The sequence below is a fragment of the Tenrec ecaudatus genome, chromosome 10, assembly GCF_050624435.1.
Source record: "Tenrec ecaudatus isolate mTenEca1 chromosome 10, mTenEca1.hap1, whole genome shotgun sequence".
Classification (NCBI taxonomy): Eukaryota; Metazoa; Chordata; class Mammalia; order Afrosoricida; family Tenrecidae; genus Tenrec; species Tenrec ecaudatus.
The window spans coordinates 50,636,014-50,650,581 of record NC_134539.1 but is presented as its reverse complement, the minus strand read 5'-3'; the positions used below and the strand labels follow the sequence as shown (position 1 = coordinate 50,650,581).

General features: G+C 46.9%; 1 protein-coding gene across 4 annotated transcripts in view; it reads right to left on the bottom strand.

Moving 5' to 3' along the window:
* Positions 1-3,889, bottom strand: part of ZNF618 (zinc finger protein 618) — a 192,071-nt gene extending 188,182 nt beyond the window's left edge. Inside the window, exon 1 of one of the 4 annotated variants that reach the window (XM_075560369.1) lies at positions 3,729-3,889. In XM_075560369.1, coding sequence (XP_075416484.1) covers positions 3,729-3,761 — 33 coding nt within the window. In that variant the 5' untranslated portion in view covers positions 3,762-3,889. The remainder of the gene's footprint in view (positions 1-3,728) is intronic. The other 3 variants (XM_075560367.1, XM_075560370.1, XM_075560368.1) reach the window with 3 other exon arrangements.
* Between the last annotated feature and the right edge of the window lie 10,679 nt (positions 3,890-14,568).

Below are 14,568 nucleotides of genomic sequence, written 5' to 3'. Positions count from 1 at the left end.
CATGAAAGTTCTTAACACCCCACCAAAAAGATGTGAGGATTCTGAGGTCAGAAGAAGGCACATACCAAGAGCCATGTCAAAGGTGGAGGGAAATGTGGCTGACACAAAAGGAGTTTTACAACTCTGCTTCTCAAATGAAACCAACCCTGGGCTGTTTATTCTCCAGGACCAGAGAGAGGTCAGCCTTACACTGACCGGCCATCTTTGTTGTTTTCCTTCTGCCAAAAGCAAGAGGCCTTGTTCAAGTTCACCTCTGTGCGGGGGCTTTAAGTATCAACAAACGCTTTTTCCTCGTTTGGTCCGAAGTCAAGCTAAAAAGCAGGCCCTTGAAATTTCAAACCTTATTAGAACTAAAAAAAAAAACCAAAACAATTCCTTAAGCAGAAAAGCCAAACATTAAGTAATAAGAGTCTCCACTGTGCTGAGCATAAATGATCTTTTACCAAAATAACTCAGCCCATCATCAAATTACCACCCCTCAAGTCCAATTTGCCAAATGTGTACCCAATAATGTAACAGGAGAGGGTGAGGAGCAGACACAGGCTCATAAAAATTCGCTCCTCTACCCATTTGTAGTCACACTTCTATCTCAAACAGGAGGTGAAAGAGGCAGGGCCCAGGTCAGCTCTCAATCCTGAGACACCAATAGAAACAAAAGAAAACTGACCCCGCCCCCAACAGTACCATCATGCACCTCTATTTCCTTTACAACAAACATGATCAGAATAACCAATTAAAAAAAAAAGAAAGAAAGAAAGCAGGTCTACAGAAGAGAAATGATTTTCCATTTCTGGTTTCTGGCCAGGGGTCGCTTTAAATCGGAGTCAACACAACAAAATTTTCAGCAGAATGAAGGAAGTCTGAGTTGGGTATAAGGATCTCTACAAAAACACAAAGGGTCTGCTGTCATATTTTATATTCTTGGCACCAGAAATAACCTGTTATCTACAACCCTGACTTTTTCTCACATGCCCTTACCCCTTTTTCCCCAGCCCTCCCTCAGTCAGCTAAACCTACTGTCTCTAGAGACTCCACAGTTCCTTAGAAATTATACATTTTTTGACCATCCTAGGCATCGGCCTCAATCATTCAACAGAAAAAAATTTTAATTATGCTACTTGGGGAGAGGGGGAGAAAAAAAACCAGCTCATTCCAAATATGTCAGAATATGGCCAGTGAGCCCTAAAGGATTTCATTACTAAAAAAATGAAATCTCCCAAATACAATCGTGATGATGGGAAATGCTAAACCTCTATCATTATCACGTACATTTCAGAGATTTTTTCTCCCCTCAGAAATCCCAATTTCCACAAATCAGGATTGGGAATCCACAAACTGGGGCCATCAGATTCGCCAAGACCAAATGACACCTGGCTAAGGGATAATAGGGTTTCCAAGTCTAGACTAACACAGCCTACCTACCATCAGATCCCTACCAAAAAGCCCCCCCCCCTGCAAGTGTTATCAGGAGAGCTACCTCTTGAGCAGAAAAATCAGAACTTTTTTTTGGTGGTGGGGGGCCTCAAAGTCCCCGCAAATTCATTAAGATCAGATATTCAATTTATCCAAAAGAACCCTTCAACCGTCGTTAACTACTGATGTTTCTTCCTAATTTGAATCCAATTCATTAAGCTTCTAAAAAAAATTTTTTTCAAATGTTCATCTTCAGTTTTCATTATTTTAAGGCCAAAAATAGAAAACAAGACCAAATGGATTCATTAATCTTTGTAGGCAAGTATTTTTGAATTTTTAAAAAATTTTCCTCCCTTTTTAGAAAATTTTAAATTTCCTGCCAGAATCAGTTGGGTTGTTTTACCCCATTTCTTGAGCTAAGTAAGTGCTCTACCAGGAAGATGGATAAGAATCAGAGTTTTCACCTCCCTTTTGTCCTTCTTTTATCTCTCTTTCCGGTTAAGTCAGTAAAATTTGTGTTTAATTTTGTAATTTTTTTTTGTCACAGGCTCCTCAAAATAATCAAGAATAATGGAATTTTTTCCTTCAAAAATAATCTAATATTTGAAAAATTAACAACTGTTTCACTACCAACCCCCACATCACAATCAAAGAAGCCTGGAAACAATTCAGATTTTTTTAAAAATAATTAATTTTTGAAATTGGATGAGTAAGAAAGCACAGAAAAGGGGAAATTTTCTACCATCAAGGATTCCTCAACCCTTGTCTTCATCAGCTGATTCAGTTGTTTGTCATAAAAAATGAGCTCCTGTGAATCCACTGTTAGTTTTTTCATAATAATGTTAATTATGCATATCTTATTTTAATGGCGGTCTCTCCTACAAATCTGTGGGCTGTGCAATTTGTGTAACATAATGAATTTATTTGTTCTACTAAATATGGTTCAAAAAAGGTTCTGACATTTTTCTGTATAAAATAATAACAACAACAAAAAGAAATGCCTAGACCTTTTAGCAAACAAAATCAAAAAACAGTCTTTAATTATTCCATTTTTTAAAAAAACCTGCAAAACCCAACAAATGCAGAAAAAAAGGGACAGGATTTCTCCCCAACTTTTCCAATTTCTATTTTTCTTTTAAAATCTCTGGATTTGAATACAGTAAAATGTAAATGCAAAAATTAAAAAAAAAAGACCTACAATTTTGGGTGTGTCCAAAGCCAATATTTTTGGGTCTCTTTCCTTTTTTAAATCCTTCTTTCTTAGAAACAGAAAAACTTTAAATATTCCCAAATGATAAAATTAGTCTTTTTTGCCCGCCGAGCTAAACAAGTTCCAAATTACAATGAAGTACAATTTCTAATTGCTTCATAAAGCCAATTCTCCCAGTTTTCCCTAAACTCAACATTTTCCCTCCTTTTCTCCTTCTAATTAGTTTTTTTCTCAAACTAAAATGAGTTAGGCAGAGAAATTCATTTTGCTTTAGAAGCCTTTTTGCTTTCTCCCCTCCTAAACATGAATTCATTCAATTTCCAGCTTAATTTTCATTTACATATTATGTGGAGTTACCTTCACAAATCAAAATTGTCTCCATGCTTCGGGAAGCTCAAAGTGGAAATGTTCACTCCAAAAAAGAAAAAAAAAGAATCCTTTTCCCCTCCACGACCTTATAGTACAAACTTTTGAAAAAATAAGAAATAAAAAATAATTCTTTTCAATTTTAATTTCTTTTTTTTTATTTACAAAATAGTATCCTCTAGGTGGCGTCGTTTTAATGGGAAAAAAAACTACCGTTTGAAGAAAAATTAGAAAAAAAAATTGAGAAAGGGAAATATGGCCTAAAGAAAAATTAAAAGATTGTGGCAAAGACGGGGTACCCGGAGGGAGAGCCCTCCTGAGGGTGACCAGGGGCCCTAAGCGCGGAGAGGGTCAGAGGGAAATTGCAAATTTCGGGGGGAGGGGGGAAGAGCTGGAAGAGGTTGCATTTTTGCAAAACGTGAATTGTCCAAACTGAAATGGCTGCTCTGTTCTCTCGCCGCTTTGTTTTCTGGGCTCCGGTCCGAGTCCGGGGCTGGAGGGGGGCGCCGGGTGGGGGGGACCCCCCGAAGACGCCCTCGCCGCTCCCACCGTCCTCGCCCCCTGCGGCGCCCGGGGGTGGGGGTGCTGCTCGGACCCCGACCCTCCAGCCGGCGCCCACAAAAAGCCCGCAGACGAGCGGGGCACTTTGCAGCCTGCCAGCGTCGCCGTGAGTGGCGCAGCGCCCCGGCCCGGCCCCGGCCCCCGGCCCCGCGCCGCGCCGCCCCGGCCCCCCGCGTACCTGCGGAGCCGCCGCGCCGCCCGGCTGGCTCATGGGTCCGTGCGCGAGGAGGCGGCCCGGCGCGTCCTGCTGCTCCGGGCCGGGCTGCTGGTGCGCGCACAATGCCGCCGCCGCCGCCGCCGCCGCCGCTCCCGCCGCCGCCCGCCCCGCTCAGGCCGGGGGGGCGGGGGCGCGGGGGGCGCGCGGGGGGGCCCGGCCCTCGCCCCCACCCCCGGCCCGGCCCGGCCCGGCCGCCGCCGCCCAGCCGCCCCTCGCGGGGCCGCCGCCGCCCCCCGCCGCCCTGCCCGCCCCCGGCCGGCCTCTTCGCGCGGCCCGCGAGCTCCGGGCCTCGGCCTCGGCCTCCGCGCCGCTGGCCTCCGCGCCGCACACAAAGCCGGCCCCCCCGCCCCGCCCCGCCCCGGGCGCGCCGCGCCCCCCGCCCGGCAGCACCCCGGCGGGCGCCCCCCCGCCCCCCAAACTTTCCCGCGCCGCGCCCTGCCCTCGCCGCGCCCCCCGCGCCCGCCGCCGAGCTCCCGCCTGCCCTCCTCCCCCACCTTCGCCAGCTCCTTGGAAATGTCATTTTTGCATTTGAGAAAAGTTTGAGGAGCCGGCTCCTGGTGGGACGCAAGGGGTTAATGGGAACTCTTTTTTCCTCTCTCGCACCCCAAAAAAGACTCATTGATCTTTAAAATAAAAGTTTGGAGAACGGGCTTTAAGGAAGAAGAGGACGACTCAGTGGGAATATTCCTATGGGTCTAATCACCCCCCCCCCACCCCTGAAAAATAATCGTGTATTTTAAAGGTGAAAATAGGAAGAAGTGACCCTCTGGAAAGCCAGGGTTACAGGAATTCATTCTAGCACCCCCAACCAGATTGGTTTTAAAAATAAATATTTGAGAGACTGCTTTTATGCGAAATACGGAATGAAGAGACTATTTCTATCTACCCTTGCCAAATTAAAAAAGAAACATATATCAGATTTGTTTTAAAAATGAAAGTTTCAAGAACCAACCCTATGGCAGACAGGAGGCTGTGGGGTGCAGAGTAGCCTTATTCTCAAACAGGTGTGTTCTGAAAGAAACGAGAATGGTTGTGCAGTGCCAGGTGGCAAAGAGTATTGCTACCCAACATACCCTCCCCACAACCAGATTTTTTCCAAATTAAAAATGTAAAGGGCCTGCCTTATACAGAGATAAGAGGGATTACTGGACTCACCCTACATTCCTCCAAGTGATTGATATTTAAAATAAAAATTTGAAGAACTGCTCAGATAGGATTTGAGAGGTGAACAGAGAAATTTCGTAACCTCTCCCCAAGAAGAAAATATAAGGGTACTTTTTTAATATAGGAAATTAAGGACAATCTTTTTTTGTCTGCCCCCACCTTAAAAACAAAACTAATTTATTTGTTGCAAAGACAGTTTAAAGAACTAGAAGGAACTAGGTGGCAGAATGATTTTCCTGCACTCAAAAAAAAGTTATTCTTGTTATTTTTTTAAATCTCAGGAAATGGAAGGTTTGTATGGGAGCACCTCTCGACCTGCCAATAATGAAACTGTGGGGTTTAGTCCCTCTGTAGACCCCAAACCCAATCCACTGCCACTGAGACAATGCTGACTCACACCAACCTGGGGAGTCCCGAGACTGTAAATCTTTACCCAAGTAGAAAGCCTCATCTTTCTCCCAGCGAACAGTTGGTGGGTTTGAACCGCAGACCTTGAGATTATCGGTCCAATGCATAACTCACTAAACAACATCCATTTAAAAGAAAACTCACTGCCTTGAATCGATGCCAACTCAAAGCAACCGTCTTGGACAGGGAAGAACCGCCCCTGTGAGTTTCTGAGACGGTAGCTCTTCACGGGAATGGAAAGTGCCATCTGATGCCACCAGCGCACCACAGAAGCAGAGAGGTCTTTAGGTGGAACCTGAGCAGCGGATGGGTTCAAATCCGACCTCAAAGTTAGGTCATTTTATGCTTCCTAGGAGTGCTGTTGGGGGAGTGGTTTCACTGGGCTGTGATCTGCAAGATCAGCAGTTTGAAACCAACAGGCGCTGTGTGGGAGAAAGAACAGACTTTCCATTCCTGAACACAGTAACAGTCTCGGAAACTCACCAGGTGATTCTACTCCTGCCCCATAGGGTCACTGTGAGTGGGCATCAACTTGAGATTTGTTTGTTTGTTTGTTTGTTTGTTTGTTTGTTTGTTTGTTGAGCCCCAGTGGTGTGGGAGTTGGGCTGCCAACTGCAAGGTTGGGCTGCCAACTGCCAAATGGAAGCCACCAGCTGCTCTGCAGGACCAAAATGGGACTTTCTACTTCGGTAAAGGGTTAGGTTTGGAAATTCACAGGGACAATTCTACCCTGCCCTCTAGGGTCACTGTGAGTGGACATGACTCAGTGTCAGTGAGTTTTGTTTCGTTGGTGAAGATTGACAGCCTCTGACAATCTAATCCAGCAGTTCCGCTCTGTCCTATAGAGCTGCTCTGAGCCAACATCTACTGGATGGCATGAATTCAGAGACCCCCAACTCCCCGCCCCAGCACACACCCCACTCAAGGAGCTCACACCATTCTCTCCAGCCCAAGCAAAGTTGAGATGGGGTGTCATCCTTTGATCCCAACTCTTAGTGACCCCATGTGACACGGTAGGAACTGCTCCATACGCATTTTCTTGACTGTAATCTTCATGGCAATCAATTGCCGGTCTTTCTCCCTGCGAGCTGGTGGGTGATTGGAAACCCCAAACTTTGTGTTAGCATCCGAGTGCTTAATCATTTGGGAAGCAGGGCTCCTTCCCCCCAAAAGTTGAAGGTACTTTAAAAAGTAGGACCCCTAGCAGAGAGTTGGCAGTCCCTGCCAAGGCTGGTATGGGGCAGGTGCCATAGGGGATGGGGAAGCCTTTAGGGTTTGCAGAGTGAGGCTCTCATGAACACACACTGACCACCCCTCAGCCCACCTCTTCCTCACTCACCATGGGCCTGGGGCCTTCTTGATGAGAGAGATGTCCTGAAGGTTTGACTGTTAGCCCCATGTGGTCATTTGGAGGTGGGTGGGGTTTCCCTGTTTCAAGGTAAGGCCCCCCACTTCTGCCTAGTGGAGCTACAACTGAGGATCTTCAGCCCTAGATTCGAAAGAAACTGAACCCCAAATTGTATTCTTTCAGCGGCTGCAGTTTATATACCAAGGCAAGAACCTTGTCTTAGGAATCAGGAAAACTTGCCTTAGCATATTCATTGAGTGCCTACTATGTGCCAGGCATGGTCTGCCTGACAGGACAGACGGACATAAAGAAGATGAAACTTGCAGCACCGTCTCTCAAACCTGAAGGCGTCTCGGCGTTATCAGGAGGGTCTGCGCAAACACAGACCGCTGGGCCGCAAGCCAGAGTTGCAGTAGTGCCAACGGGCTGTCATGGAGTCGATGCCAACGCCCAGTGACCCTACAGCACAGGCTAGGATGGCCCGGGGGGTTCCGGGGTGGCATTACGTGCAGGACTAAAATACTTCATCTTTCTCCCCAAGAGGGGCTGGCAGCTGCAAACTGCGAACCTTGTAGCTTGCAGTGCAGCTTGTAGCCCACTATGGCACCAGGGCTCCTTGATTGTGGAGCCCAAGAATTTGTATTTTGAACAAGTTCTGTGGTGAGGGCAATGCTTCTGGTCTAAGGACAGCACAGTGCCAAGTGGAACCTACCCAAGTCACGGAATCAGAGTTTCCCCATCCAACCTGCGAGGTCAGCAAAGAGTCCACAAGCAAGTTGACATCCTGCTTGAGGGGAGGGGGCAAATGTTCCAGGCAAGGCCAAGTCCCTTTGCCTCAGGGTCTTACTCATGGGGAATTCCTCAATGAGGTCCTTTTGGAGGTTTAGTGACCCCGGCACTATCCCTTAGTAGTATAATGCAAATTTATGTCTATCTGTGCATTGGGGAGTTGGGGGGGGGGGTGCTGTCTCTAACTTTCGCCTAATTCTCAAAACATTCAGTGATGCCAAGCAGGAACGATCTGATTGCAGTCTGTTTCTGGTACCTCTGGTCTGTAGAATCCTCCTGTTTCTGGAATCACTACAGGTCCTTAAGGCCTGCCCTTCGGGGTTCCTGTCCCCAGAGAACACCCAAAGGGTGAACATCTTCTCCCCAGAGATGCCAGCCCTAGAGGACCTGCCTCTTCTGGACTTGCTTCCTGCTGGGCGGAGCTCCTTGGTCCCCTCCCGGAGCTTGACATCTTTCTGGCCAAATCTAGGTTACAAATGAATTCACACATTTCTCAAACCACAGTGGAAACTGCGCGGTTACCCAAAGCTATGCCATCTCCCCGTTCAGAGGCTTAGCTGCCGTGAAAGTCACCACAAGCAGCTGCTACTTCTTTCTGGAAGTTTGGGAGTGTCCTGAGGTGGGCCTGATCCTTCCCTGTGGTCTTGTCTGAGCCCCTCGCTTCCAAAAAGCAATGACACTGAGCCGAGCGTAGGGAGGAGACCCAGAATCATGGCGCCCAAAGGATGTGTAAGCGGGCACTGCTGAGAGGAGGCCTGTTCAAGGCTGCCACCAGCATCCTGGGAAACAGTGAGCACCGCGACCTTGCCGGGGTAGAACACACGTCGTGCAGAGCTGCTGCGCCACACGATCTTATGAGAGACGGACGCCTAGTCCGATAGAACGTCCAAGGGCTTTCTCATTTCAAGCTCAGGTTCTGAACTCAGACCCAATTGGGCTCTAATCCCAGCTCAACTTCTTCCCAATTGTGTGAAACTGAGCACCTCTCGTGACCTCGGAGCTTCGGTTTCTATAACTGTTAAGTAGAAATCATGACACTTAGGATATTTTATATGGGAAAAATGTTTTAAATAATGGATGGCAGCACACATCGAGGTGTCCTAGATGTTAGTCACCGTGGCACTCTCAGGACAGAACTCTCTGGTGGGTGGCACTGTTTCCTTCTGATCCTCGGTTGTGTCCAGTAACAGATGAGGAGGGTGAAGCATAGAAAGGTAAGGCGGAACGTGTCTCTCACTAGCAAACAGACAAACCAGCATCAGGTGCCTCCCCACGCCATGCACTGACTGAGAAGACTCGGCAGCGCTTACACAGAATTCCTGACCAAAAACACAGAACCAAATCTAATCAGGAGGAAACATCAGACTAAACCAGATTGAGGGACATTCTTCCAAACAACTAGCCTGTAGTCTTCCAAAATATTCATGTTATGAAAGACAAAGGATGATGGAGACTCTGTTTCAAATTAAATGAGACTCAAAGAATATGACAACTAAATTCAAAGCCTGATCTTTCCTTAGATCCTGGGTCAGAGTGATCACATGCTAGAAAGGACATGGCTGGGGTGGGGACAATGGGTGAAATTTGGATACGGTCCGTCGTGTACTAGTTAGTAGCACCCTAATTTGTACTCAGGTTAAGTTTCTGAATGCATCCTTGCGTCGTGGTCCTGTTAGATGATGCTCTCTTCCTTAGAGAGTACACTCACTCATCCCTGTCATGCAGCCCCTCCTGGATGATAGCAGCCCTAGAGCACAGAGTCCACCGACGGCCCCCGTGAGTGCCGGAGAGTGTCGATCCTTAGGGACTACAACACTCCACCTTCCTCCGAAGGAGCTGCTGGTGCTTTCCACTGCTGTCCTGGTGCTTAGCAACCCAATACATAACCCCTGCAGCACAGGGGCTCCCCCAAATCCACCCAATGGCAGCAAGTTGAATTGAGAACATATACATTTTTGGTATAAAGGGACATAATATCTATTACTAACTGTCAAATAGTTCAGGGGAAACAGTATATCCATAGACACATTTTTGTGAACTTAAGATAACTAGTATATGTAAACTGATGGTTAATGCTACATAAAAGTGTGATAAATATTATCTATGAACTTCTGATAAAAATACCATATTAGTATTTCTATAATAAAGAAAATTTGAAGATTAATAATGAGTGAATCTAGATTAAAAATGTATTCTTTATACTATTCTTTGTAGTATTCTTATATAAGGTAGAAATTATTTCAAAATTTTAAAAATCATAAAGCATCAGAAATGTCTCCAAAAGCGATAAGCCATGCTGAAATTATTTTTCCCAAGAATGAGCTCTTTTCACTGTATGTTTGACAATGAAATTTGATTCATTGATCAGTTGTTTGTCTATATAAAAATTTGCTGATTAGTTTTTCTAGCAACATGAGTTTTCTTTTGTAGCCATTATTCCTACCAGGGCCAATTTCCCCAGGCAAATTTGGTGATCTGAATTTCGTCAAGCAGATTTAGGGTCTTCCATCAATTTTGAGTCAATCCCAATTTTTACTGTGTGCAGGGTAAGCCTTTGTGGGCTCTATTGCTTATTTCGACCAAGTGAAACATTTTTGCAATCTCTGTGATTTTCAAGGTTACCCATAAGGTATAATTCTTCAGATGGGTTCTTGTTCCCTTACAATTAATTTTACTGTGTGTAATTTAGAGAGATTCTCAACTCTAGTTGGGTAGCAGGGTCTCCTAGAATTGCCTGGGAGTTGGTGAAAAAACACCGCTTCCCAGCCTTTTTAGGTCCCCCCCTCCCCTCCCCACAAATGCTGGGTGGAGAGGTCTTAGGGCCCATGTATCTGAATCTTCACTCCGCCTCTGCCAGTGAAGTCCTGTGGCGCTCTCTGTCCTATCCCTTGACACCATGCCTATCTTGCCTTGTATTATTGGCTACCCTAAACTCTCTGGCCTTGCTGCCCTCATCACTCGACATGTCATCCCCCAGCTTGACTGTGAGATGCTTGAGGAGACGTAAACACTAATGGTCTCCATATGGCCTGCAGAGCCCATTATAGACATGTTAGGCAGTGAGCGTATACTAGCTGATCGATTGTTGGCTCAACCAAAGCTTTGAATATCAGGATTAAGCGAAGGAACGCTTTAAAAGCTTTAATAAAGGTAGAGCAGTGATTAATCCTTTCTGACTTTTATCCCAAATCTATTATAAAGAGAAATCCATACATCCATCTTTACCGCAAGCTCAAGGGACCATGGGATGTTGGGCTTCTTTTTCTTTGAACCATCCAGTTTAAATCCCCAACCTATAGATTTGTGAGCTAAATAAAGCGGATTGTCTTAAAGCCCTGAGTTCTGGAGTGATTTGTTGCACAGTATTATTGTGGCCCTGGAAAATTGATACATCTTCCCTCGTCGCTGTCAATCCACTGCAGTTTCTGCATTTGTCAGAGGGCCACGGGAAGAAAGATGTCTCTGATGTCAGAGCTGCCATGAGAAGACCATGCCAGAACTGGCCAGGTCTAATCTGGAGGCAGTTATCATCTAGAGGTTAATAGAGGCCGTTTGTTCTCCATTCCCCCACATTCCAGAGACAGTGTCTCCCTTTGCCTGGGAGAACCAGCTCTCTTGGGCTCTCAGTCTGGATAATCTGGGTGGAGTTGCTCTTCCTATACTGAGTTCCCTCAGAGGATAACCACATCCTGACCAATCAGTGCACTGCATCCCTTGGCTCCAAATTAATTCACAGATGGCCACAAAGCAGGCCAAACCAGTAAGAGTTATGTTTAAGAATTGAGTGGAACATTTTCTTTCCCATTGAGATTACTGAGAGGATTTAATAAAAGTCTGTTGGCGCCAGCGGCTGTTTCGTAGAAAGCGTACCTGAAGACAGTCGGCAAAAGAAAGCACAGCCCAAAGATGGTAGGAAACCATTCTGATGATGTGGTTAGAACCCTTGGCTCGAGCCAGACCTCAAACTGTTCTTCCTTTGAACTTTTAGTTAGTCCAGCCTAGTCTCCGTCTCCTCCGTCTCCCCCCTCCTCCTTCATCTCCTTCTTCTCCTTCTTCCCTTGTCACCTCTTCTTTTAGTTAAGCTGATTTGAGTAAAGATTCTGTGTTAGTCCAGGTAGACTTGAGAAACAACTTCATAGACACTCATATATGTATAAGAAAGAGCTTTATATACAACAGCAATTGAATAGTGAGAAAATATCCCAGCCCCGTCCAGATCAAATCCATAAGTCCAAGACCAATCTATAAAGTCCTCTTCAGATTCATGAAACACATGCAATGGTGCCAACGGCAGGAAGATCACAGGCCAATAGGTGGGAACTCTTGTGGATCCAGTGGCAGGAATCTCTATGTGGTTCCTCCAGCTCAAGGCACTAGTGTAGTTCCATGTATCTTATCAGCTGCAATGTCTCCAAGAGTGAACCGAGAGAGAGTGTGTCTCCCACCTCCAAGGAGGAAGACGGGAGTTCCCAGAATCCTCAGGAGAAGGCCATGCTCACACAGAGGCCTGATTGGCTATTATCTGATTGACAGACTAGACTCCACCCCTTCACTCTTAATCCTCTAAAATTGACAAATGATTATATAACTACCACATATTCTTTCCCTTGCTACTTGAGATAGTTTATTGTGCCAGACTGGCCTATAAACACACGTGGAATTAAGGGAAGGGTAGAGAGATAAATGGCTCGGTTAACCTCGCCTTTCTTGTCTCTCGTTCTTTGATCATCGGACCAGTGTGAGGCTTGCTTGTTCTGTGCCTCAATTTACAAGCTACACTACCTGTGGGACACCTAACCTGTGAACAGTGTCACTGTAATTTGAGGTCCCTTTAAGACTTTCCTGGCCAGAGAATTGGAAAGTACATCTCTGGAGCTGGGGACTGACTGTTGGTGACCTGGCTGACGATTGGCGACCTGCCTTGCTGTTTGCTGCCTGTGCTGGGATAGCCTAGCTCTCTCTACAGAGGACTACCTGGTGGCCCTCAAGACTTGAAGGACTGCCAGTGTCTCACAACTCTCTCACGGGAGTGAGTTGCACTGAGCCATTTGTACTGCTTTATAATTTAACTGTTCATTTCTTGTATTCTCTATCTATCTATCTGTATATAATTTAATAGTTCATTTGTGTGATATATATATATATATATAGAGAGAGAGAGATCAGCAATCGGGTTTTCTCTCTCTAGAGAACCCTGTCTAACACACTACTATAAAGGGATATCTTATGTTCCTCCTGGAATTTCTCCTTAGCTTTCCCTGGAGCCCTCAGCCCCACTGCTGTTACCCTATGCTCCTCTGAGTGAGCTCAGTCTGTCTGCCTGATATGATCCTTCTCTGTCCGCACTGGCTCTAAGAGTGAGGGGAATGTTGAACAGGTTTTAGGTAATCAGGCCTCCTAATCTGGCCTGAATGTTTCTGGTTGAACAATCAACACCTTTCGTACCGATAGCGTCACTATCCGGATGATACATTATAGGGTCGTGTTTAAAAGTCCACTCTTCCTTCTAGTGTGCCCCCCACCCCCCTTCTCCACAGATTCCACAGAACTCTGAAGCGTAGTTGCAGATTTGACTAGCTGGTTGGGATGATTGGCTGTCCTACAAACAGAAGCAGTATGGCAGAGTCCAAAGATGGCAGGGACACTGTCTCCTAACCCACATGTTCTTCTGCACTAGAATGTCTGAGATGTAGAATTCCCCACTGGGAATTCAAGGGGGTGTCTGAGTGTTTCAACCAGCAGAGCCCTGTGACGGTGACTTCCCAGGCTGAGTGATAAAAGGCGACTGCGCTCAGGAAACCATTCACACTTGGAGCCCTGGGACATCATTTAAACCGCCAGCTTCCTTGAGGCCACCATGTCGTAGGGAAGCTAACCTCAATGAGAGGCCACGAGCAGCCACTCCGGTAGGCAGACTGTTGACGACAGACCCCAGGATGGCTTCCCACGATCCCCACCTCTGTGTAGCCGCAGGAGCCCGCGGGGCACAGTAGGTTACAGTTGGGCTGCTAACTACAAGCTCCGCGGTTCGAAACCATGAGTTGCTCCTTGCGGGAAAAGAGGAGGCTGTCTGCTCCCGTCAAGAGGGACAACCTTGGGGCCACATAGGAGCAGTCCCGCCCCCTCCTGTAGGGCTGTGAGGAGCCACTGCCACCTCGATGGCAGTGAGGTTGGTTTTCTTGGAGTCTGGGTCCTCACCACGGGCTCTGAAGTGACAAAGCGGTGAAGCAGGTAAGCTCCACCTTTATCACTAACTTTAAGGAGCAGCGTGGCCTCAATTTCCACCTGGAAGTGAACCCAGACTTTATCTAACCACCTCTCCGTTCCTTGTCACCAGTCGCTTCTGTGACACTTCACCCAGCCTTGTGTTACGCACCCAGCCTTGTGTTACGCGTCCCTGGTGACCCATTATGGTATCCCAGCTGAAGGGGTGGGCTTCACCCTGCTCTGCAGCCCAGGCCACGCCTTCATTTAGCTGCTAAGGACCAGCTGCTCCGCAGGACAAAGGCAAGACAGTCTGCACCCGGGCAGCCCAATGGACCAGTTCTGCTCGGTCCTCCTGTTGGGTGGATTTGAGCCAGAAAGAGCAGTCTACGAGGAGGTCACAAGCTAGACAAGCTCTATCTATCCTTCTTTATCATGGCTTAGGGAACTCTCTGTCACCTGGACTCCCAAGGCTGATTTCTCACGAGTTAGGACTCTGGACTTCAGACTGCCTGCACAGCCCTCCTCTGAATTAAGGTGCTCCCCGCCCACACCCCTAAAATAGCTAGGCAATACTGAAACACCTCCCCATCCCCCACCATACACACCCTGGTGCCATTCTAGCTCCCCTGAATGAGAATGGCCTAACTTGCTTTTAACCAATAGGGAATGGCAGAAATGCTGCGATGTCATTTCCCTGATCATGTTTCATGTCTGTTCCTTGGACCGTCGGCCCTCCTGGCCGAAGGCATGAAGCAGTGGTCGTGTTCGGGGCTTCCCTGTGGTAAGGAACTGAGGGCCGCCCCTAGCTAATAGTCAGCTGGGAATTGTAGCCCTCAGTCCAACACCCAATAGGAACTGAATCCTGCCAGCGATTTTTTTAAATTA